The sequence below is a fragment of the Sarcophilus harrisii genome, chromosome 5 (genome assembly GCF_902635505.1).
Source record: "Sarcophilus harrisii chromosome 5, mSarHar1.11, whole genome shotgun sequence".
Classification (NCBI taxonomy): Eukaryota; Metazoa; Chordata; class Mammalia; order Dasyuromorphia; family Dasyuridae; genus Sarcophilus; species Sarcophilus harrisii.
Window position 1 is genome coordinate 178,188,302 of NC_045430.1, and position 27,570 is coordinate 178,215,871.

Here is a 27,570-nt window from a genome sequence, read left to right on the forward strand (position 1 = left end):
TAGAAACACTGCTGGGTTAAAGGGTATGCCGAGTTATGGGATCCTGCTAAGAGAACCAAGGCCACCTTGATCTTTGATGCATAATGTTTTTTGCCATGTTGCCCTTGTTGAGCAAGGGTTGTGATTATGGGAACTAAGCTGAGGGTCACAACCAGTGGCTACGTGAACAGGGATGCCTTGACAGGGCCTCTCACCTGTGAGCGAGCTGCTGAATTGCTGGATTGGCTCTCCTTCCATTGACAGATACCATGCATATGCAAACCCCACAAGCTGCTTCTCTGAATGGTGATTGGGATTGGTTACTGTTCATGCTCTGATCACGCTTGCAAAAATGTATATCAACAAGGCTGTACAGCATAATAAACTGGAGCTCTTTTCACACCCTATGAGTCTCCCACCTCATTCATCTTGCCTCTGAGATCAAAGGGCTCATATGCCATGAGCTCTTAAAAGACGGCTACAACAACTATCTCCCTGAGGAACAGGGACGAGAACCTGGAAGGGTGCCAGAGCGATTACTGCATGGTCAAGCACTGCTACGTGGTCAAGACAACCTCCAAGAGGACTCCAGAGGGAGACTCTGCTGAGCTGTGCTGTTGCTGGATCAGGCATAGGGCAGTGGAGATGGTTAAGTAACCTATGGGACAGAAAGTAGGCACCCTATTCCCTTCAGACAGGGAAGCATATGTCAGGACTATATACAAATGTATAAAAGAGCAGGGGTGCACAGTTCAGTTAGGAGACATTAGTAAATTCCTGGACATTGCTTACAAAGTTTCTCCATGATTACCTGAGGAGGGCTGTTAAAATTGTGAGAGATAGATTGTTTTCAGTGAACAGCTCATCTCTTATGATAAGCAGTGCCCGGGAGAAATACAAAAAAGTCATTTTACTATATATAATCTCATTTAACAAAGTCTGAAATTAGAATCAGAAAAGGAGGTCAGGAAATTTATAGTCAGAGCACAGACAAGCCCGTCTCTTAGCAATAGATGTCCCTCTCCTGAGTCTGAGCAGGATGATTTTGAATGGCTTCTCGCTCCCCCCCCCCCCCCCCCCCCCACCTTCAGCCTTTCAAAGGTTCTCCTAATGTAAAAAGTGAAATAAGAACTGAGGAAAAGCAGGATCAGAAACATAAAACAAAGACCACAGCGACACTTAGCAGACAAAAAGCAAAAGGTAATCAGTTATATTCTTTATCTTCACTTCAAAAACTTTTGCAGCTGACTAGAGATCAAAGAAAAAACATGGATGGGTGGGAAGAAATATATCCTGTTATAGAGGAGGATGACCCTTTTAACTCAGGGTAGAGAAGACACAAACATAAACCATTTTCCTTTAAAGTTCTAACCCAGCTTAAGGACTCAGTTCGTATGTTACAACTTGAAACAATGTCATGGGAAATTTTGTCCCCCAGTGATTGGAAAGCACTTGCATTGGGCAGTGTTGATTCTAGGCCAGGCAGTGTTCTGGATGACAGAATTTTTAGAACAGACTCGGTTGATTGCCACTCAGGTTGCTCCAGGAGCAAACATGAAGGAAAGTGCTCAGAATATTTTGAGTAACTTAGTGGCACTGGGGCTCATGTAGAAACTGGAGATCAAATTCATTTTACTGAAGAGACATCTCTCCAAATATCTGAATATGCCAAAACAGCATGGAGTAGGATTCCTGTAGAAAAGGGTGAAAAGGAAAGCTTTACCCAAATAAGACAAAAAGTGGCAATGGATATTTCCCATAAAAACAAAAGTACATCCACTTAAAGGCCCTAATGTGTTCACTGATGCCACCAAGCAAAATAAAACAGCCATATATTCCCTACAATTGGGCATCTCAAATGTATTTACTACATCTTACACCTCTATACAGCAAAATGAGTTGTATGCCATTATATAAGTATAATATACATTTTACATATATATATATATATATAAAATAGAAAAACTTATTTCAGAGCCACTATGCAGTTGGGATGATCCAGAGAATAGAGACAGTATATATAAAGGCTCAAACTGGACCTATCTTCTCATTGTTTCAGGAAGTACAGGAGATGATTTTAGTGAAAGTCCACCTTTTTTTATATAATGCACATCTGATCTCATATGGATGGGCTAGGACCTATATTTGAAGGGAACAAAATAGTGGATGGGCTGCTTAGACAATGTATTCTCTGCCCTCTAGAACAATCAATAAAAGTTCATTGACATTTGCATCTGTCTGCCAGATCTCTCTGGAGATTGTATGGGATGTCCATACAATGCAAAGAAGCAGCAAGCATAGTAAAAAGGATATGTACCATATTCTCAAAGATCTGTAAGGCTGGAGACTAACCCCAGAGGTGACAGGCCAAATGATATATGGCAAATGGATATTACACATATAGGAAAAAAACGTGCATTCATGTTACAGTTGACACTTATTCAGGTTTTGTATCTGCATCCTCTCAATGAGGGGAAGCTGTTTTACATGTAATAAATCACTTATTTCACTGTTTTGCCTCGATGGGTATCCCAAACACTATTAAGACTGATAATGGACTCTCATATACCTCAGAAATATTAAAACAGTTCTTATAGGAATTCTCCATACATCATATTTTGGGGATTCCTTACAACTCCACAGGATAGGTTATTGTAGAAAGGACTAATCAGACCCTCAAGAGATTTATCAAAAAACATAAAGAGGGAGATGGAGGTAGGGTCACTCAGAAAGATATAGATAAAGCAGTGTACACAATAAATTACTTAAAATTTGATTCAAATGAAGTCTAGCTATGATATACTTTCTGGTGAACATAGAGAATCCTTCAAAGTTAATATCCCATCTTCCTTAAAAAGGCCCCCCTAAGAACAAGACCATGGTAATTAAAAAGGGTCCTGAAGGATGGGAGGGACCCTCTTGGGCTCTAATATGGGGGCCAGGATATGCTTGTATCTCCACAGGGCAAAACCTTCAGCAATGGATTCCCACCAGACATCTCAGAGTTGTTCATAGAACTGAAGAGGAAAAGAAGGAAGAAAAAGTGACTGTCCAACAGGAGGAGAAGACGCACCTCCAAGACAGCTAACTAGATGCTTTCTGTATATATGGTTTTGTGTTATGGGGTATCATGTGACACATGCTGGACATGGAGGGGACACCCTCTCATAGTGACACCCTCATCCGCATGGGAGGGTTGCAGCGGTGTGTCTACATAAAGGGTCATCAGGTTGGCCCCTCACAAGCCTCCATGGGACACATTCTGGTCACTCATGAATTGGGCCGGCATTTTGGCACGTGGAAAAACATCTTGGGCTCTGGTTTTTGAACAAATAGCATGAGAATTGGATATCAGTTTTATACTAAGATCTTAATTCCATTAGAAAAAAAGAGGAATATCATTGGAAATAGGAGCAGAAGTAGAGTTATTGAAACTCCAGGCTTAATTACAATGTGAATCCAGACAAAACTGCTGAAAAAAATCAAACATTGGTCTGATAATACCTCTTTCATGGTGGTTAAAATTAGAATCATGGATTGCCCTGTATGATGTTATGTTGCTGTTGCTTTGCTGTTACCCTGTAATATTAGGATGCTTTTATAGATCTTTCTCCACCATCCTTTCAGAAGTTGCAGCTCAAGAAAGGACTTTTTATCTAAAAGATAAAAAGGGGGAATTGCTGAGTTATGGGATCCTGCCTAGAGGGGGTACCTAGACCTTTGATGCACAATAAGTTTTCTGCCATGTTGCAGAAATGCCCTTGTTGAGCAAGAAACATTGATTTGTTATCGTGGGAAAAGGTGTGAGCCTGAGAGTCACAGCCAGTGGCTATGTGAACAGGGATGCCCAGACAGGGCCCTCTCACCTTCGAGCGAGCTGCTGAATTGCTGGATTGGCTCTCCTCCCATTGGCAGATACCATGCATACGCAAAGTCCACAATCTGCCTCTCTGAATGGGGATTGGGGATTGCTTACTGTCCATGCACTGATCACACTTGCAAAAATGTATATTAACAAGGTTGTGTAGCATGATAAACTGGAGCTCTTTTCACATCCTAGGAATCCCCTGCTTCATTCATCTTGCCTCTGAGATCAAAGGGCTCACATGCCATGAGCTCTTAAAAGATGTCCACAACAGATAATCCTTTGGACATAGTTCCATATTGTTCTCCAGAATGCTTGGATCAGTTCACAGTTCCACCAACAATGTATTAGTGTCCCAGTTTTCTCCCATTCCCTCCAACAATGATCATTATCTTTTCCTGTCATCTTAGCCAATCTAAGAGGTATGTAGTTGTACCTCAGAGTTGTTTTAATTTATATTTCTCTAATAGTTATTTATAGGGCAATGGCTTGTATTCTTACAAATTTGAGTCATTTCTCTGTGTTTTAGAAACAAGACCTTTATTAGAAACACTGGACGTGAACAAATTCTTTTCAGCTTTCTGTTTCTCTTCCAATCCTGAACAACAATCCTGTTGGTGCAAAGTGGGGAGATTTTTCATAGTCAAATCATTTATCTTTTTGTAACAAAAAGTATAAGATGCTATTTTTCATCAGATTGCTTTTTAGTTTACCCAGCAATTCTTATTAAATTAATGCCTTTCCTTAATATAGTTTGTATTCTTGAACATTAGATTGCTTTGTGCATTTGTTTGTAATTCCTGCTTATGTAGTTTATTATACTGTTGTACTTATAAATTTTATATCCATTTTTATATCTTCTTATGTGACTTTATCTGATCTCATTAAAGTATATGCCCAGTAATGGAATCTTGGTATTAAAGGATGTGGAAATTTTTGTTTTCCACAGTGATTGTACTGACAATGCTTCACTAACAATGCACTATTGTGCCTATCTTCCTTCAATCCCTCCAACATTGATTATTCCTATATTTTTATCATTTTTGCCAATTTCCTGAGTATGAATTGAAATCTCAGGTTTGTTTTGATTTGCATTCTTCTTTGAAATTGTTTCTTCATATCTATTGACCATCTACCTATTGGAGGAATCCCTTTTGATTTAGCATCTTTTAGTTGTCTATATCTTGGATACCAAAACTCATCTGAAAAATTTGATGCATTTTTTTTCATATTTGACCACTTCCCTTTTCTTAGATATATTAATTTTGTTTATATGGAAGGTTTTAGTTTCATATTATCAGAATTTTCTATTTTATCTTTAAAATTAACTCTTTCCTTTGGTCAAGAATACATTTCCTATCTATAGCTGTGAAAGGTAAATGATATGTTGCTTTTCTGGTTTTGATGATTTTTTTTTTATATCATTGTTAATCTTAAATACTAATTCTTTAATATTTAATACTAAATTTAGTATTTAGTATTTGCATCTAAATTCATAAAGGAAAAATCAACTGAATTACAAATCATAATAACATAAAATATGGAATTACATAAAAATGGAAACAGGAGAATTTTATTAAATTTCATTAAAGATTTAAGGTACAATTAATACCATTTGCTTTAAAGAAATGAGAAAGCTTTCTCTCTTTACATACACACACACACACACACACACACACGTGTATATATAGTCTTGGTGCTAAAATCAGGGAAGGATAAAGCAAAGAAAAATTATAGAACTATATCAAATCGGGGAAGGATAAAGCAAAGAAAAATTATAGAACTATATCTGACTGTTCCTTTAAAAATTTTAAATGCGATCTTATAGAACAGACTAAGAAATCATTCATTTTGACAGTTGGATTTATGACAGGGATTCACATGATTCGGCATTAGAAAAAAGGCAACATAATCACATTGAAAACCAAAAATTCCAAACCATATGGTTATTTTAATAAATAGAAAAGTCTTTCACAAAGTTCAATTCTCATTTATGCTATTAAAAAAAACAATAACAAGAAAACTTTCTTGTAGTGTAGGCACAGAAATTTTTTAAAATTACCAAAAAAAATCCTAAAAAAACATCCTATATAATAGGGATATACTATAAACTTTATATATAAAAGATTAAACCAGGGGTCTCCATTCTTCCCACTGTTATTGCTAGCATTCTGGAACTATTATCAAATAACAGTGACATAAAAGAAACTAAAAGTATAAAGATAAGAGGAAATTATCTTTGTGTGCTGGTGACATGTTGGCTTATTTGGAAAATCCAGGGGGGTCAACAAAGATGCAGTTTGAGATGATAGCTTCAGCAGAGTTGAAGGCTATGAAATGAACCTTCCAAATCGGTAGCATTATTGTATAATAGCAGATTGCAAGTGTTAATAATAGAAAGGGAAATTATATTCACAACTACAAATTACACAAAATATTTGGGAATCAATCTTATTAAGGCATACATAATATTTGTGTAGATTTAATTACAAAGAGCTCCTCAAACTATACTGTGCCAATATAAAATGAGAGTAGTAATAAGTTAATTTATGATTTTAATGTTTTAATAATTAGAATATTAATGGGATAATTTATTGATATTAATGTGAAATTTGAGTTAAAATACTTTAAATTATTGAGGGAAATATGACATTGGTAGGAAGAAAATGACAAAGGTAGGAATGAAGAGAACAATATATGTACTATAAAGCAGCAGTAATCAGAATAATTTGATATTTGTTAAACAGTAGAGAATTGGATTAATGAAACAGGACAAGAATCAGAAACAGTAGAATTTAGTAACCCAGTATTTGATAAACCTCAAAACATAAATGAAAGAATGTAATAAATTCTTGATTAATTTTTAAAGTATGTCTTTGCTTAAAAAAAAAAAAAAACCCTAAATGGATACTCTTTAATCTTCTGCTTATCTTTATGGTAAATCTGAGGTTTCTGTTATATAATGTTTTGTAATATACTGTATAGTTTATAAAATTCTCTAATCAAGCTTTTGGGTATGTCTGTGCTTGAGCCAACAACAATCATGGGTAAATTTCTTTCTTTTTTTTTTTTTAATTTAATAGCCTTTTATTTACAGGTTATATGTATGGTATGGGTAACTTTACAGGATTACCAATTGCCAAACCTCTTGTTCCAATTTTTCACCTCTTACCCCCCACCCGCTCCCCCAGATGACAGGATGACCAGTAGATGTTAAATATATTAAAATAAAATTAGATACACAATAAGTATACATGACCAAAACGTTATTTTGCTGTACAAAAAGAATCAGACTCTGAAATATTGTACAATTAGCTTGTGAAGGAAATCCAAAATGCAGGTGGGCATAAATATAGAGATTGGGAATTCAATGTAATGGTTTTTAGTCATCACCCAGAGTTCTTTCTCTGGGCGTAGCTGGTTCAGTTCATTACTGCTCCATTGGAAATGATTTGGTTGCTCGTTGCTGAGGATGGCCTGATCCATCAGAACTGGTCATCATCTAGTATTGTTGTTGAAGTATATAATGATCTCCTGGTCCTGCTCATTTCACTCAGCATCAGTTCGTGTAAGTCTCTCCAGGCCTTTCTGAAATCATCCTGTTGGTCATTTCTTACAGAACAGTAATATTCCATAATTTTCATATACCACAATTTATTCAGCCATTCTCCAACTGATGGACATCCATTCAGTTTCCAGTTTCTAGCCACTACAAAAAGGGCTGCCACAAACATTCGTGCACATACAGGTCCCTTTCCCTTCTTTATAATCTCTTTGGGATATAATCCCAGTAGTAACACTGCTGGATCAAAGGGTATGCACAGTTTGATAACTTTTTGAGCATAGTTCCAAACTACTCTCCAAAATGGTTGGATTCGTTCACAACTCCACCAACAATGCATCAAAGTCCCAGTTTTCCCGCATCCCCTCCAACAATCATCATTATTTTTTCCTGTCATCTTAGCCAATCTGACAGGTGTGTAGTGGTATCTTAGAGTTGTCTTTTTTTTTTTTTTTTTTTTTTTTAAATTTAATAGCCTTTTATTTACAGGATATATGCATGGGTAACTTTACAGCATTAACAATTGCCAAACCTCTTGTTCCAATTTTTCACCTCTTACCCCCCCCCCCCCTCCCCTAGATGGCAGGATGACCAGTAGATGTTAAATATATTAAAATATAAATTAGATACACAATAAGTATACATGACCAAAACGTTATTTTGCTGTACAAAAAGAATCAGACTCTGAAATATTGTACAATTAGCTTGTGAAGGAAATCAAAAATGCAGGTGTGCATAAATATAGGGATTGGGAATTCAATGTAATGGTTTTTATTCATCTCCCAGAGTTATTTTTCTGAGCATAGCTGGTTCAGTTCATTACTGTTCCATTGGAAATGATTTGGTTGATCTCGTTGCTGAGGATGGCCTGGTCCATCAGAACTGGTCATCATATAGTATTGTTGTTGAAGTATATAATGATCTCCTGGTCCTGCTCATTTCACTCAGCATCAGTTCGTGTAAGTCTCTCCAGGCCTTTCTGAAATCATCCTGTTGGTCATTTCTTACAGAACAGTAATATTCCATAATTTTCATATACCACAATTTATTCAGCCATTCTCCAACTGATGGACATCCATTCAGTTTCCAGTTTCTAGCCACTACAAAAAGGGCTGCCACAAACATTCGTGCACATACAGGTCCCTTTCCCTTCTTTATAATCTCTTTGGGATATAATCCCAGTAGTAACACTGCTGGATCAAAGGGTATGCACAGTTTGATAACTTTTTGAGCATAGTTCCAAACTACTCTCCAAAATGGTTGGATTCGTTCACAACTCCACCAACAATGCATCAATGTCCCAGTTTTCCCGCATCCCCTCCAACAATCATCATTATTTTTTCCTGTCATCTTAGCCAATCTGACAGGTGTGTAGTGGTATCTTAGAGTTGTCTTAATTTGCATTTCTCTGATTAATAATGACTTGGAGCATCTTTTCATATGACTAGAAATAGTTTAAATTTCTTCATCTGAGAATTGTCTGTTCATATCCTTTGACCATTTTTCAATTGGAGAATGGCTTGATTTTTTATAAATTAGAGTTAATTCTCTATATATTTTGGAAATGAGGCCTTTATCAGAACCTTTGAATGTAAAACTATTTTCCCAATTTATTGCTTCCATGGGTAAATTTCTGAATGTATTTCAGTCTGAAAAAGAGAGCTAGTGTATGTTAAGAAATTGAGATGTGCTTAGATTTTTAAAAAATCTGTGTGCATAGACTTAAACTTTAAGAAGACAAAAGTTGATCCACATTAAGGAAGTTTTAGGTATTATGGTGCTGTCATAGTTTTTAAAAAAGCATGGTTGTAATACTAATTTTTTAAAAGTGATATATTTACTTGTTCAGTTATGAAAATATAAAGGTGTTTAATGAATGATTTGACCCATATCTTAAAATATGGATTGTGCAAATCGGGTTCTTTAAAAAAATTTTGAGATCTATTGCTTACATGGGTTATTACATAACCCATTTAAGCAACAAAGAATAAAACATAGTAAAGAGTAGGAGTCTAAATGACTTTTTCTTCTAATAGTCTAAATGACACTTTTTTTTTTCCATCCTTTTTTTTTTTTTAAAAGCAGGATTATATTTCCAGTTTTTTTTTTTTTTTTTAACTTATGCCATAAGTACTTGGTAAATTTTGCCACAAGATGGCAACCTGTCATTCTCAAGTATGCAGAAGTTGTTCAAGTAAATAAGACTGGACAAAATGAAAATGGGAGTCTCTAGTTCACGACTGGGTAAATTGTTGAAAACATTAATTTCAGACTAAAGGTTAGTTTCTTTTCATTTGTGCAGTGCAGTTTTGTTTTTCTGTCTGTTTTTATAACTATAACTGTATTACTTCATTATTTGTTGTATGTGTGACTCATTGCTGATAATTGTGGTAACAGGTAAGAAGAAAATACGATGGGACGCTGTTAGGAGATGCTTCATTCAGTCCTGTCCCATCCTAAGGATCCCTAAAAGGTTTTTGAGAGGTGGGTGATAATTAGCAATTAGCAAGAGATCTATACTTCATGTGGGTTCAAGGGAATCTTACTTTATAAATCCAGATTGCTGCTTCTTGCTGGTATATTAAGAACCAATATAGGTGTGTGGGTGGGAAAGTCATAGAATAGATATATTTCAGTTTATGAAATAGGATTTCATGTTTTCTCATTTTCTGTATAATCTTGTTATTGCCGTGTACAATGAGCCCCTGGTTCTGTTCACTTCACTTAGCATCACTGCATGTAAGTCTCTCCAGGCCTTTTTGAAATCATTCTGCTGATCATTTCTTATAAAACAATAAAATTCCATAATTAAAATATATTTTGGATAGAGGTGAGTAGAATGATTTAATGTTTTAGAGCAGTGGTCCTCAAAGTGTAGTCAAAGAATTGTTGGGTCTCTGAAACTCTTTCAGAGGGTCTACAAATTCAAAATTACTTTTTATTTCTAATACAGTAAATAGCTATAAATATAACCCATGTGAACAAAAACTCTTTGAACAGATCCTCAATAGTTTTTTTAACAACGTGAAGATACTGAGAACAAAGGTTTGAGAACTACTGTTTTAGAGGGTAAGAAAAGTTTATGGTCATATGATAGCTTCTTTACTTTTTTGACTTGATCAAAAATGCTTTTGAAAGAAGCAATTATGGTTATAGAAAAACAGATGGGATAGGTTTTTTTGTATACTGTTTATTTTCCTTTTACGTCCTCCTCAGAAGAGGAACAAATGTCAGTGGGATATGCAACTGTTACTAGTGTGCTGAATTTGTTTTTGTTTTTTCCCATTGAATCAGAAATCTCAGAAAAGTTGACAATTTTCTCCCTGAACCCTAAAAAGGTTTTTTGAAATTGATTATTGTTCCTAATTGTAATAATAATAATTTTTTAATTTTTTCTTTTAACTTTTAATTATTAATTTTAATTTTAACTTTTAATTTTTTCATTTTTATACTCACAGTAGGGAGGTTGGCCCTAATTTTTTTTTTAAAGTTTTTTATTTTCAAAACATATGCATGGATAATTTCAACATTGATCCTTGCAAAACCTTGTTCCAAATTTTCCCCTCCTTTCCCCCATGCTCTCTCCTAGATGGCAAGTAGTCCAATATATGTTAAACATGTTAAAATATATGTTAAATCCAATGTCTGTAAACATTTATATAGTTATGCTGCACAAGAAAAATCAGATCAAAAAGGAAAAAATGAGAAAAAACAAAATGCAAGAAATGATAACAAAAAAGAGTGAGAATGCTATATTGTGATCCACACTCAGTTCCCACAGTCCTTTCTCTGGGTGCAGAAGGCCCTCTTCATCACAACATCATTGGAACTGGTTTGATTCATCTCATTGTTGGAAAGACTCAAGTCCATCAGAATTGATCATTGTATAATCTTATTGTTGCTGTGTATAATCTCCTGGTTCTGCTCATTTCATTTAGTATCAGTTCATGTAAATCTCTTCAGGCCTCTCTGAAATCATCCTGCTGATCATTTCTTATAAAACAATAAAATTCCATAACATCCATATACCATAACTTCTTCAGCCATTCGCCAACTGATGGGCATCCACTTAATTTCCAGTTTCTTAGTTGGCCCTATTTTTATAAATGAGAAAAATGAGGCAGATAGAGATCTGAGTGATTTGCTCTGGGACATAGCCAGATTTAAATTCAGGTCCAATGCTCTCTGTTCACTATGCCTCTTAGCTTCTCTGTTTTGATATGTAAGTAATTGATATATATATATATATATATATATATATATGTGTGTGTGTGTGTGTGTGTGTGTGTGTGTGTGTGTGTGTGTGATATATACATATACCATATATATGGTAATTTTACTATAAAAACATAAAAAGTGTAGCTCATGAAAACAACTAGCACTCAAAAAATCATATGGCTAATCCATGGAGTTTTTGTAATTTTGGCCTCTGACCCTTAAAGTCTCTATACCTTTATGCAGAGTTCTTACTATATTGATTATTACTTTATTCAACTTCTAATATATTTAAAATATATTTAAAACAAGAGATTGAGTAATACATTGAATGGTAGAACACTGAATGTTGAATCAGAAGACCTGGATTTGAAGTCCAGTTCTGCTAAGGATGGGAAGACTGGTCAAAGCATGTCATCTCTTTAATCTTCTGTTTCCTCTTTCATAAAATGGTGAAGTTGGACTGGATGATGCATGTACCAAGTCTCTTTGAATCAGAATCTATAATTGTATGTGTCTAGAGGCAAGCATACTTGTCATAGTACTTGATGACCCGAAAATGAGTGAGGAGAGCAGAAACATTAACAAACAAGATCAGGAGCTTAAAAAGACAATGATAGCTCCAAATATTTCAGTAGTCAGTAATGGAACATGGTATATTGCATTTTCCCTGCTGTTTATTGTGATAATCCCAAGTCATTAAGGAAAGTATCAAACTCCTCTGAAATAATCTGAAGATAATCCCAAATAATTGTGAATTTCAAACAGTACTATCAGCAAATTAAACAGCAAATGACTCAGTATGGTGGGTATAAAGAAGCTACAGTGTTTTCCATCCGTTATTTGTATGCAGAAAGTGGTATAAAAGATATTCTCTGTGATGTACATAAGGTGAAGTAGACTAGAAAAAAAGTGCTCTTCTGTGCAGATAGTCCAGCATGAAATGAGACTTTTATTACTCAATCCTGTGAACTTTCAGTAACCTCTATAGAAAAACTTTATGATGTTAGTATATTTTTTTAATTAAAAAAAATTTAATGATAGCTTTTATTTTCAAAATATGTACAAAGATAGTTTTCAGCATATTCACTCTTGCAAAACCTTGTGTTTCAAGTTTTTCTCCCTCCTTTCTTTCCACTCCTCTCTCCTGGACAGCAAACAATCCAGTATATGAAAAAAATAAGCAACAAAAAGTGAAAATATGTTGTGATTCATACTTAATCTCCACGGTTCCCTTTGGATGCAGATGGTTTGTTGCTGTGTACAATGATCTCCTGGTTCTGCTCATTTCACTCAGCATCAGTTCATATAACTCTCTGCAGGCTTCACTGGAATCATCCTGTTGTTTCTTATAGAAAAATAATATTCCGTAACATTTACATACCATAATTCATTCAGTCATTCTCTAACTGATGAGCATCCTCAGTTTCCAGTTTCTTGCCACTACAAAAAGGGTTCCTGTGATTATTTTTGCATATGTGGGTCTCTTTTCCTCATTTAAGATCTCTTTGGGATATAAACCCAGTAGAGACACTGCTGGATCAAAGGGTATGGACAGTTTGATAGTCCTTTGGACAGAGTTCCAAATTGTTCTCCAGAATGGTTGGATCAGTTTGCAAGTCCACCAACAATGTATTAGTGTCCCAGGTTATATAATCTATTTAAAGACTCTGGCAGGAGATGGAATGTCATGTGATTTATGAAAGCAAGTCAGTTTGTCTCCAGGCAAACTAGGTTAGGGAGTCGTGTATAGTCAGCTTCGAAAGATGGTGGAGCCAGAATGTGAAGAACATTAAAAATAGAAAATTTTTTTCCAACTAAACATAAAGGTAGCATATACTTGCTGGATTTTTTTTTTTTTTTTTTTTTTTTTGAGTAAGAGAATGACATGATTATATTTGTGTTTTAGGAAAATCAGTTTGCCAGCTATGTAAAGGATGAATTGGAAAAGAGAAACTTTGCTGAGTGACCAGTGAATTAAGGAAAAAGCCTTTATTAAAAGATTGCAAAGTAGGCCAGATGGAACATGATGAGGATCTGAATTAGGGTAATTTTTACCATGTTTCTCTCAGCAGCTATTCCAAACATCTTCCCTCCTTACATTCCCCACAATAACACCAAAATCTCTCTGTTTCAGCAGGTAGATCTTGCTGCCTACTAGAGAATATCTATTCATTGTGAGTGCCTTCATGTTCTGTGTACACCTCAAAACTTTTCTATAACTTCACTTGTTCTGTCTTCCTTTGTTCTGGTCATTGAGGGAAGAGGGTGCCCCTTTTTTTTTTCAAAGTTAACCGCTTCTTTTTGTACCCTTGATCATATTCATTCTCCTTTAACAGTTTGTCTTATGTTACTTTCTTCTTCTAAAAAATAATTTTAATTGATAGCTTTTATTTTCTTATTACTGAAATTGCTTCCATTATTTAAGAGCCATTCCATATAACAAAAAGCTATTTTTGAAGAAAGAAAAATGAAAGAGAAAAGCCTAGCAAAAACTTGATTGCTAAATTGAAAAAAAAATCTGAAAACATATATATTTTCCACTTGTGGGCTTCCAACCTCTATAAAGTTGTATCTTCTTTGGAACTTGTTACATATAGTTTTGTAACATGATCTCATTCTGCATTAGGTTCACTTAAATAATTTCTTAAATCTATGCTTTTCTACTCATGTACTACAATTTACATAGCCATTTCTCAAGCAATGGAAACTAGTTAGTGTCTACTTCTTTGAAAAAGAAATACTATTGTAAACATTTTAATGTATTTGTATTTTTCCTTTTCATTCTTTTCCTGTTGGCTTTTTCCCTGTTGACTCTAAAAATGCGCAGGTCACCCTCATTCTTTATTTTTTTTTTAATTTTGCTGAGCCAATTGGGGTTAAGTGACTTACCCAGGGTCACATGGCTAGGAAGTGTCTGAGGCCAGATTTGAACTCAGGTCCTCCTGACTTCAGGGCTGGTACTCTATCTACTGCACCACCTAGCTGCCCCTGGTCTCCCTCATTCTTAAAAACTTTCCTCTGATCCTGCCAATTCTGAAAGCTATTCTATTGTATTTTTTTCCCTTTCAGCTCCAGACTTCTCTGAAGAACAATATACTTTTGGCTTTTATTTCTTTATTCTCCATTTATTTTTTAATCCCTTTCAATCTGTTCCCAGCTAGAACTCTACTGGAAACTACCTTCTCAGAAGTAATTGGTGATCTCTTAGCTGCCAAATGTAATGGCCTTTCTTTGATTTTCCTCTTTCTTGATCCCTTTGCAGTTTTTGATATTGTAGATCACTCATTTGTCTTTCTTTGGTGACTTTTTTTTTGGTGACTTTTGCTGATTCTCCTATCTTTGTCTTTCTCTTAGGTCTGCTTTGCCCAGTCCTTCTCTCCCTCTGAGTGTGGATGGGTGTCTCTCAGGACTGTGGCCTGGTTCTAGTTCTCTTTTCCCTCTATAATCTCTTCCTTGTTGATCTCAACAGCTCCTATGGTGTTCAGTTATGTTTATGTAGATTATTCCCTTATCTATATATTTAGGCCAAATCTGTTTCAACTCATCTAGTTTCTTGTTCAATGCCTTTAGTTAGTTGTCTTGGTAGTACTAATTTAGATTCATCATGTCTGAAACAGAACTGATTGTCATTTTCCATAGCCAAACTTTCTTGTTTCTGTTAAGGAGTACTCAAATTCATAACCTTAGAATTGGTTTTTGGTTCTTTTCTCCTTTTTCCTCATCTGTTCCATATCTATGACCGTATATCAAAATCTTAATGATTTTGTCTGAGTAATATTTGTCATATGCATCCACGTAGCTTCCTTTATTAAATGCTAATTCAGGCCTCTATCTTTTTCCCTCCACAATTGTTTTGCTAGAGGTTCCTAATTGATTTTTCAGCCTCAAGTCTCTGCTTTCTCAAACATGGTGGCCTAGTGTAGCAACAATGTCCTGAAGTTTAGCCAGGATCAAACCTACTACTGTGTTGCTTAGACTGAACTAGTCAGGAATTTACAGAGCTCCAATCAGGAGGGCAACTCTCAGACTCCCCTTAGACCAGAATGCTGTGAGTGTGCTGAAAGCTTGTTCCTGAAATCCTGGAAGAATATAATATCCAGTGTCCTGCGAAAGTAGTAGCAGGATCCAAGAAGATACAAAATATGTCCATGCATAGCTGAACCATTCACTCCAGTTGTGGGGAGATCCTGGTATTAAACACAAAGTCCCAATTTAGGAAATGAGGCAGAAGAACAAGGGGAAAAAATCCTACCAAAAAGAGCTGTTAATGTCATAAAAACATTAGATATAAATCCAGAAGAGAATAACTCCAAAATATTGACAAATTCAATTAGAATTTCTGGAAGAGTTGAAGAAAGAATTAATGAGATAAAAAATGTTATAAATGAAATGAGAGAGAAGAAACAATTTGGAAATAAATATGCTGTAAAACATCTTGGAGAAAAACATTTAGGAATCATTGACTACTTGAAAGAGGTGACTAAAAAGGCGCGCCTAGACATGTATTTTTATTTCTCCCCAATTACATGTAGAAACAATTGTAACTTTTCTTTTTTCAAATTTTGAATTCCAAATTCTCTTCTTCCCTTCCCCAAGTGGCAAGGCAAACAATTTGACATAGGTTATGCATGTATAGTCATGCAAAACAATTTCCATGTAAATCATGCTGTGAAAGAAAACACAAACCCAAGAAAAAATAAAGAAAAAGATATCTTTGATCTGCATTCAGGTTTCATCAGTTCTTTCTTTTCTTTTCTTTTTTTTTTTTTTTTTTTTTAATTTAATAGCCTTTTATTTACAAGTTATATGTATGGGTAACTTTACAGCATTAACAATTGCCAAACCTCTTGTTCCAATTTTTCACCTCTTACCCCCCCCCCCCTCCCCCAGATGGCAGGATGACCAGTAGATGTTAAATATATTAAAATATAAATTAGATACACAATAAGTATACATGACCAAACTGTTATTTTGCTGTACAAAAAGAATCAGACTCTGAAATATTGTACAATTAGCTTGTGAAGGAAATCAAAAATGCAGGTGGGCATAAATATAGGGATTGGGAGTTCAATGTAATGGTTTTTAGTCATCACCCAGAGTTCTTTCTCTGGGTGTAGCTGGTTCAGTTCATTAATCGGTTCTTTCTCTGGAAATGAACAGCACCTTTTAAATCTTCTTTATAAGTTAGACATTATATTTCTTTAATAGCTTTTTATTTTTCAAAATACATGCAGAGATAGTTTTAAATATTAATTTTAGCAAAACCTTTTGCTTCAGATTTTTCTTTCTCCCTCTCTACTTCCTCCCTCCCCGAGACAGCAACTAATCCAATATAGGTTAGACATAGACATCATATTTCAAGAAATCTTAAAAGAAACTTGTTCACATATTTTAGAAACAAAGGAAAGAGTAAAAATAGAATCTCTTGCCCAGTTGTTAGAAGAAACCTTGAAATTAAAAGTCCCAGGAACTTTATATGACCCAATCGGATCAAAGGAAAAATACTACAACCAGATAAAGTTCAAGTACTGAAGAATCACAGTTAAGATTATAGCACATTTCTTCTGCCTAAATTTTTTTATTCAGTGTCATACCAATCAAACTAGCAAAAAATAGAGAAAAAAATAATAGCATAATTCATCTGGAAAAACATAAATAAGATCAAGCATATTTGGGGAATTAATGGAAAAAAGTGAAGGAAGATGGCCTAGCCATATCAGATATCAAACTATTATAAAGTGATAATTATCAAAACTCTGGTACTGGCTAGAGTGGTGGATCAATGTAATAGATTAAGTACAGTAGACAATGGTAGATGGTCATAATAATCTGTTGTTTGATAAACCTCCAGCTTCTGGAACAAACTTCTTGGAAGACTCTGTGGTCGAAACTAGGTATAGATAAGTACCTTACATTATATACCAAGATGTCAAAATGAGTACATGATTTAGACATAAAGGATGATACCATAAACAAATCAAGGGGAGCATAGAAAATTTTACCTGTCAGGTCTATGAATAAGGGGAAAATGTATGATGAAATAAGAGAAAGGGCATTGTAGGATGTAAAATTGGTCATCTTGATTACATTAAATTAAAATTATTAAATTAAAAGTTTTTGCACAAACAAAACCATTGTTGCCAAGATCAGGAAAAAAAAAAGAAGGAAACTGGGGAAATTTTTTTTTACAAGTTTCTATGGTAAAGACCTTATTTCTCAAATTATAGACAATTAAGTCAAATTTATAAGAATACAATTGATAAAGGATGTGACTACATGGTTTTCAGATGAAAAAAATCAAAACTATCTATAGTCATATAAAAATCACTATTGATTAAAATAATTAAAACAATTGAGATACCATTTCAAACCTATCAGATTGATATGTTAGAAAAGGAAAATGATAAATGTTGAAGAGGATGTGTGAAAATTGGGATACTGATCACAAGTGGTAGAATTATGAATTCCTGCCATTCTGGAGAACAATTTGCAACTATGCCCAAAGGGCAATCAAACTGTATGTATACAGCAATACCACTAGTAGTCTTTATCACAAGGAGATTTTTTAAAAAGGAAAAGAACTTACTTGTACAAAAATATTTATAGTATTTCTTTTTGTCATGGCAAAGAATTGCTCATAGCAGGTTTCCATAAAGAAGAAAAAGAAAAAGGCATACAACCAATAACTTACCCAGCAAAGTGAAACTTTAAATAGAAAATTTTCGAGTATTCCTGATAAAAAAAGACCAGAGTTTGCAGAAACTTTGAAGTACAAACATAGAAGTTGAATATCATAAAGATAAATATAAGTGAGCACTTAGAAGGGATTAGACAAGGGTAAACTTTTTACCTACTTGTATGAAGAGAACTCATTAAACTGTTGTCATGGAAAAGGAGTCTTAAGACAGAAGGCTTAGAAATACTTTGTTTTATGTTTGGATGATTTTAAAAAGGAAAAGGAGAGGAAAAGGAATACACTAGGAAAAAAGGGGGAGAAGGAAGGGGGAAAGAAATTTAATTTTATATATTTAGGTGAGCAAATAGAGGATTATACAAATGAGCAAAGGGATGGAGGAAGAGGATAATATTTGAATCTTACTTTGATTTGAACGGATTACAGGAAGAATATTCACATGCAGAGTTATATGTAAAAATTCAGCAGAGAAAAAGGGAAAGGGGAGAAAAGAAAGGGACAAATAAGAGAAAGTTGGTAGATTAAGGAAGGGATTGTTTGTACTTAGTTTTTGAAAAGGACCAGTTACATCATAGGATGATGTCTTGACTTGAGCATGGATTGGATTTCAGCAAGATGGAGTTGTGCAAATTGTTAGCTTCATTCTCCTTCAGAGTCGGTGAAGACCTGTGGCAAGACAGAAGTTGGGACAATTGGTGATAGCCTGGGGTGCAGCTGACTGAGCGCTGTGCTCCAATGTTTGTTTCAGCCACCTTATGGCCTTTGGAACAAATTGTTCTCATCTCTACATTCTGCTGAGGAAAGTCTGTGTGCCAGCTCTCTAGTGGGTTGGTCCTTTAGCTAAAGCCTGTCTGCCAAGAGAGGCTTATCCAGGGTATGACCACTGTGTGTGCTGTGGTTTGTTGGAGCCACAGATAAGAGTAGTCCTAAGTAAGACAAATTCTAGGGAAAGTTGAACATAAAGTAGGGTTTAAAAGAAAAGAAAGAAAAGATAAGGGCTTGTGATTGGACAAAAGAAAAGAAAGTGGGATAGGGTAATTAGAAGATTGCATGAAACCTAGAACCTTGGTGCTTATAGCATGCTTCTCTCCTTCCATCCTGTTCTTTATAAAAAATAAATGGGAAACTAACAAATGCAATGTTAAAAAATGATTTCAGAGGATTCACCATGACATATTTTCTCTGACAGAGATAGACTCAGGGTGCAGATTGATCTAGAAGGCTGGAACTCTGAAAAGATGTACTTGAATCAGAGCACTTAAGGTACCTACTCAATGTGAGATAATGGCTCTATAAACATATACTTAGATTATATGGTGATGTGATGGCTCCTCTCATTATTGTTGCCTGCTGAATGTGGTGTGATGAGTAATCACAGGCAAGGATTGGAGGGCTGAGGGAGAGGGTCAGAGTCTCTCTGCCATAGCACACTCAGCAGGGAAGTCTTCAGGCTCCAGATGCCAGAGTCCAGGATGCATCTTTGATGAGCCTTGTGGCAGCTTGCCTGCCTTCTTCACTTATCCTCCTAAAGACCAAGGACTTTGATCCTGACTCCGACTGATCTGAGGCCCTCCAGAGAGCTAGCCTGGACATTATAGATTGAGATGCGGGTTTTTTCTTATTCTTAATGGATATAGCAGGGATTTGTTTTCCTTGACTATGCATATTTATTGTTAAAATTTTTGTTTGTTTATATTGGAGGGGGGTTTGGGATGTAGAGAAGGTAAATTTAGTTAATTTAAAAAAAGAAATTTCTTAAAAAGCAGTTATAGGTTGAATGCAGAGAAGTTTAGAAGAAACATCATTGATTAAAAATTTTTGCAGTAAGTTTTTCTGACAAATCTCTTAACATCTATAAGGAATTGATTGAAAACAAGAGCTGGTGTTCAGTTGATAAATCGATTTTCAAAGGAAGAAATCCAAGCTATCCAATAACCATTTGAAAAGAATGCTTCAAATCACTAATCAGAAATAAAAATTAAAACAACTTTGATGTTCTACCTCATACCCCTCAGATTGACAAAGATGATAGAAAATGAAAATAATGTAAGAGGAACTTTGGGAAAAAAGGCCCATTAATGCGAACTACTGGCTTAGCTATGAATTAGCCTGACTGTTCTGAAAAATAATTTGGAGCTGTACCCAAAAAAGTCAGTAAACTGCAAACCTTTTGCTTCTTAAAGAAGAAAAGGACTTATAGGAACAAAAATATTTATAGTTATTCCTTTTGTAGTGACAGAATGGGAAATTTATGATTTGCAGAGAATGGTTGAAGAAATTGTGAAATGATGTGAATATGATGAAATATAAGAAGTGAAGAAAAGAGAAACCTGGGAAGACTTTAATGAATTAATCTAGAATGAAGCAAGCAGAACCAGGAGAACATTTAATACAGTAAGCAACAACTTTGCAAAATAAAACAATTTTGAAAAACTAAAGAACTTTGATTAACATAAAGATCAACTATGAAGAATGCTAAGAATGCTGTCTACTTTTTTTTTTTTTTTTTGCTTGTTTAATAGCTTTTGACAACATATGCATAGGTAAGTTTTCGACATTGATACTTGCAAAAATTTCTGTTCCAACTTTTCCCCTCCTTCCCTCCACCCCCTCCCCTAGATGGCAGGTAGTCCCATGCATGATAAATATGTTAAAGTATATGTTAAATATAAAAAATGTATACATATTTATACTATTATCTTGCTGTACAAGAAAAATCATATTTAGAAAGAAGGTAAAAATAGTCTGGGAATAAAAACAAAAATGCAAGCCACCAAAAACAGAGGGTAAATGCTATGTTGTGGTCCACACTCATTTCCCAGTGATAGTCTGGGAATAAAAACAAAAATGCAAGCAAACAATAACAGAAAGAGTATAAATGCTATGTTGTGGTCCACACTCATTTCCCAGTGTTCTTTCACTGGGTATAGCTACTTCTGTTCATTACTGATCAATTGGACTGATTTGGATCCTCTCATTGTTGAAGAGAGCCACTTCCTCAGAATTGATCTTTGTAATAGTATTGTTGTTGAACTGTATAATGATCTCCTGGTTCTGCTCATTTCACTCAGCATCAGTTCATATAAGTCTCTCCAAGCCTCTCTGTATTCATCCTACTGGGCATTTCTTACAGAACAGTAATGTTTCATAACATTCATATACCACAATTTACTTAGCTATTCTCCAGTTGATGGGAAATTTCCAGTTTCTAGCTACTTCGAAAAGCTGCCCACTTCTTGACAAAAGATATAATAAGACTCGATTTACAAAATGAAATACATTTTTGGCAAAGGTTAGTGTGAAAATTTGCTTTTGCTTGATTATGCATATTATGAGATTTTGTTTTTGTTTTTTCTTTTGTCTTCAGTGGGGTAGAGGAGATAAGAGCAATTAGGAAGCCATTGAAATTATTTAGGTGAGAAAAGATCAAGAACTCTGAGTTGAAGAGGCCCAATGGAAGATTTTTTTTCAAAGCAGAAAAGGCAAGATTTGCCAGCTGATTGTCCAAGGTATAAGAGAATAAGAATTTAAGCATGATCCAATAAGAGCCTGAGAGACTGGAAAAATGGTATTATCTTAGAAAGAGAGAAGTTTGCAAGATTGGGAGTGGTAATTGGGGAGAACATATATGTCTTTGAATAATCCAATTTGAAATGTATGAGCAGGCAATTAAATTGATGACTGAAATGTAGGGGAGAAACTGGTAATAAAATCTCGCATAAAATCTATGCATTTAACAAAGTAGAACCAAACATATTGACAAGTGAAAAAGAATGTGTTTACTTTCTTTTCCTTTCCAAATCTATTAGATTTTTAATAGTATTTTAGTTTTCAATATATCTATTTTTGTGAAACTTTGTGTTCTCAATTTTTCTCACTTCCTTTATCTTCCCCCTCCCCAAGACATCAAGCAATTTGATGTAGGTTAAAGATGTATGATCCTTTCAAACATGTCTTCCACATTTGTCATGTTGTACAAGAAAAATCAGACCAAATAGGAAAAAAAAAACCACAAGAAAAACAAACAAACAAACAAAATGCTTTAATAACATTTAGTTTCAGTAGTTCTTTCTCTGGATGTGATTGGTATTTCACATCCTAATTCTATGAGAATTGCCTTGACTCACCCCATTGTTGAAAAGAGACAAGTCCATAACAGTTGATAATGACATAATCTTGTTGTGTATAATATTCTCCTGTTTCTGCTCATTTCACTCAGCATTAGTTCATGTAAGCCTTTCCAGCCTTTTCTTTTTTTCAGCCTGTTGATTGTTTCTTATACAAGAATAATATTCTATAACATTCAGATATCATAGATTATTCAGCCATTCCCCAGCTGATGGGCATTCACTCAGTTTCCAGTTCCTTGCCACTATAAAAAGGGCTGCTACCAATATTTTTGCACATGTGAGTCCTTTTCCCTTTTTTATTATCTCTTTGGGATACAGACCAGTAGAGAGACTGCTAGGTTAAAGGGTATACACAAAGTTTAATAGCCCTTTGGGCATAGTTCCAAATTGCTCTCCAGAATGATTGGATTAGTTCACAACTCCAACAATGTATTAGTGTCCCAGTTTTTCCACATCCCTTCCAGTATTTATCATTATCTTTTCCTGTCATCTTAGCCAATTTGAGAGGTATCTCAGAGTTGATTTAATTTGCATTTCTCTTAATGTTATTTATAGCATTTTTTTCATATGATTAGAAATGGTTTTAATTTCTTCATCTGAAAATTGTTCATATCTAGTGAAAAAAAAAATTTAAAAGTAATTATAGAGAAGCAGCTAGGTGGCGCAGTGGTTAGAGCACCAACCCTGAAGTCCCGAGAACCTGAGTTCACATTTGGTTTCAGACACTTAACACTTCCTAGCTGTGTGACCCTGGGCAAGTTACTTAACCCTAAATGCCTCAGTGGAAAAAAAAAAGAAAAGTAATTACAGAACAAGCATTCTTTTAGAATTCTTTCTTTTGTTGTTAAACTAAAATTAATAAAAATTACCTGGGAAATTTCTTTTAAATAACTATACAGGCTTCTTACACTTAAACCACCTAACAATTAGGAGCTTTGTTTTGCGATCATTGTAATTCATATCCCTTGAAATATCCTTTTTGAAATATTTAGTAATTTAATATAGTAATACCATAACTCAGAAGGTTCTCATTGTGTTAACAGAAGGTTTACAGTTGGTTTATTTTGATTGGAGATGTTTGATTTTTCACCTTGAATCTTCATTGTTGAAATACAGGCTCTTATCTTTAGATCCTTAGATCACATATTAAAACAAAGGCCAACCCCTCTACAATATGGCTTTGTTCCTCTTTTTCTTATTTTCCATTTCCCCTTTTCTCTCTCCCTACTCACCATCTTCAGCTTCAAAGTGAACCAATCTGCTGGTTCCAATATACTGCCTTGAAAACTGTCCAGGTACCCTCGATCCTAGCTGAGTTTCTAGCCGTATCACTTGACTAAGAGTAATTACTCTTAGGAGATTGCCAAACAAGGTGTTCCTTTGTCTAGCCCTCATCTTTCTTGACTTGCTGCATTTGATACTGTTGACCACCTTTCCTCAATAACTTTTCCTTAGTGCTTGTCTTCTCCTAAATATCCACTTCATGCCTCTTGTGGGTGTTCCTGAAGACTCTGGGGTAGGCCTCATGGTTTTCTATACTTTTTTCTATGGGGATTTCATCATCTGTCAGTGACTCCCACATAATTTTTAAAAAACCATTTATTAAAGCCTTACTGTGTGCCAGGCACTGTGCATATACATATAAACACATAAGATATGCCCTCAAGGAGATTGCATTCTAATGAGGGGAATCTATCTCGCCCATTTCTCTTCTGAGGCTCAATCCCACATGACCAGTTGCCTATTAAATATTTCAAATTAGATTTCCCAAAGATATCTCAAACTTAGCATGTCCAAATTGAACTTGGAACCTTTTCCCACAATCCACTCTTCCTCCAAACTTAATTATTTCTATTGAAGGTTCTACCATTCTTTCAGTCTCCCAAGTTCATGACAGATTTGACCATGTGACTGCTGGCTAACTCCAGTGTCATTCTGTTGTCTCTAGGATAACTATAAATTTCTCTATTTAGCTTTTAGAGCCTGGTCCCAGACTTATCTTTCCAGCCTTATGTTTTATGATCCATCCTGCATTCTGTCATCCATTCAAATTGTATCTGTATCATAATGTCATATGATACTATGTTGCCTGGTTCTTCATGGCCATCTCATGCCTGGAGTTTTCTCCTAAACTCAGTATTCTTCTTTGAACGTTTCTTAAGATTTAGCACAGATACTACCTTCTGCATGAAATCCTTCATTAGCCCTTATTATGCTAATTCATTCCTTCTCAACCTCACTATATTAATTATGGATCCATTTTTATCTTTATCATAGTTAGGGTGTACATACTACTTACATATATACTTGTTATCTTCCCCTTTAGAATATAATCTTGTAAGGAGGGATTACTTGGTTGATGGTTCTTGCATCAGTCTATAATATAATGCCTAGAGCATAGTAGTAGTCATTCAGTAAGTACTTGTGAATTGTTGGCTATGACCCTTTTAATCTTTCTGCTTGATTTCTGTTTATTTTGGAATGTTCACAGATGTTCTTTTTTAAAAATACTTCTTAACCATCCTAAAGCAAATTGTTTTCCCTTTCTGCTTTTAAAAAAATTATCCCTTGTTAATTACATTTTAATTTATAGCCTGAGAATTTAATTTCTTTTTTTTATACATTCTTTATAATTTAGCATGTGATGCAATTTTTATTGATACCTTTACTTTTACATCACCTACATTTGCCAGTTCTCCTACTCTTTCCCTAGTGGTAATGTTTTGTCTATATTTGAATAAAAAGTAAATTTTCTCTGAACATCTTCATATCTAGTATGTGAAATCCATACTACCTGGGAGGCTGAGGCTGACAAGAGAGTTCATGACCGGGGGGATTCTGAGTTAATTCAGGTATCCTTGACAACTAATGTTTTTCTCAGCTATTCTTTGTTACATTTTTCCTTTAATAACATAGTTGTCGAGCTATTGGTTTTATATCAGTATTTAATATATATATATATTTAATTATTATATATATATATATATATATATATAATTTTGTTTTTTTTTGATGAGGTAACTGGGATTAAATGATTTGCCCCAGGTCACATAGCTACAGATATTAAGTGTCTGAGATTGGATTTGAACTTGGGTCCTCCCGATTCCAGGGCCAGTGCTCCATCCACTGTGCCATCTAGCTGCCCCAGCATCTAATTGAGTTGTCAGTGATTCCTTTATTCTTATGTAGTTGTCATGTTAAAAAGCATGACATGCTTTTTCATTGCACTCTAAAAATTGACAAAAATAACAAACATTGGAAACAGGTGGTGTTGAAGGGCTTGTAGAAAGATAAATGCACCAATATATTACTGGTAGAGCTGCGAAGTGATACAACTATTTTGGAAAGCAGTTTGAAATCAGGTAAATTAAGTGACTAAAATGTCCTTACTCTTTGACTCCATTACTGGACATATACTCAGAGGAGATTGAGAAAAAGACAAGTCTCTATATACTCCAAAACATATTCATAGCAAATTCTTTGTGTTAGCTAACAATTGAAAACAAATGATTACACTGGAATATTCCTGGGCTATAAGAAATGATGTGTATGATGAATACAAGAAAGCATGGGAAAATCCATATCAACTGATGCAAAGTAAAGTATGTAGTCAAGAAAATGACATATGACTGCTACAACAATGTGAGTAGAAAGGATGGCAACTCCCCCAAATAAAAGCAAAATGTAACAAAATTATAAGGATCAAATAGGACTTGTAATGATGTGATTTGAAAATATACTTCCCCCTCCCCCCAAAAAAAAGCATTTTTCAAAAAAAATTTTGGATTTTTGGACTTTTTTGATGTATGGATCAGCTGTGCTGGTTTTTCTTCGCCTCTGCAAACATACTGTTTGTCAATGGGAAGACTTGGGAAGGGAAGGTAGAGCAGTGGGACATATTGGATACTGTAGTAATGTAAGAAATAGAAAATATCAATAAAAACTTATTTAAAAACAAAACACGATTCAGTTCCTGATTTTTAAAGAGGGGCCAGAGTAGACTTTGAACTAATTATCTTTAATCCTTTTAAACTTGCAGTTGACTTATCAGTATATTTCTTCTGGGCAATGTGTTATCTTGTGTTTAATTCTAAAATATCCATTTAAAAAAAAATCTCACTGTTATGATGCCTTTTATTTTTAGATCTGTCTTTCCTGAACCAGTTAGACCATTGAAGTAATAATTAAGCATACATAAGTAAACATTAGAATGACTATTTGATAACACAGGCAACATTCTCTACTGAGAGAGATATGTTTCATTATTTGTCTTTGGTGGGCCAAGATTGAGTCATTACATTTAACCAAACTGGACACTTTTCAGTATTTTTATTACTTTCTCATTGTGTATATTCTCTGAGTACTGCTTACTCTTGTTAATTTATACAGGTTTTGCAGTGCATCTATAAATTCATTATATTTGTCATTTGTTTGAGCAGTAATACTCCATTGCATTAATATAGCATAATTTGTTCAATTGCTCCCTAGTCAGTGAATACTCATTTTGTTTCTACTTGCTGCCACAAAAAGTGTTGCTATGAATATTTTGGTATACACGAGGCCTTTCTGTCTTTGACCTCCTTGGGCAGTATTGTGCAGTTGTTACAATTTCTAGTTAAGACAGTTTTTCTTAAGTTTTGCATTATGGAAATAGCCATTCTTAAAATTGAAACAATTCTTTTGTAAAGTGATTTCTGAACCATTATTTATTTGGTGAATGTAAGAACTGATATCTGCCACAATTTTGAAACTGGTAGCTGAATGATAATTTTTTCAGTTTTACTAAAATAAGAAAAATAAATGATTTTTGTATAATGAAAGCATAGATTATAACCTCTTGAATATGTCTAGCATGTGCCCTGTTTATATGTATATGTTTTATATATTTGTAGTTATGTATATATGCTTCATTAATATTAATTGTATTTTTTCTAAAGAAAATGTACCTTATGACCTTTCAGTATGATTATTAGATTTATCCCTCAATAGGTTCCAAATTGTGAACTGATCAGAAATAGGTTTTTATATTTTTATTTTCTCAATTACATGCAAAACTTTTTACATTTATTTTTAAATTTTTTGAGTCTCCCCTTTCCTCCCCTACACCTCCACATTGAGAAGG

The 27,570-nt window shown here is 34.6% G+C and overlaps 1 protein-coding gene across 2 annotated transcripts in view; it reads left to right on the forward strand.

The window, feature by feature from the left end:
* Positions 1-27,570, forward strand: part of KLHDC10 (kelch domain containing 10) — a 64,178-nt gene that overhangs the window by 17,088 nt on the left and 19,520 nt on the right. Inside the window, exon 2 of one of the 2 annotated variants that reach the window (XM_031939053.1) lies at positions 9,804-9,890. The exons of the other annotated variant lie outside the window; for it this stretch is intronic. Coding sequence (XP_031794913.1) covers positions 9,804-9,890 — 87 coding nt within the window. The remainder of the gene's footprint in view (positions 1-9,803; positions 9,891-27,570) is intronic. 2 annotated transcript variants of the gene reach the window in all.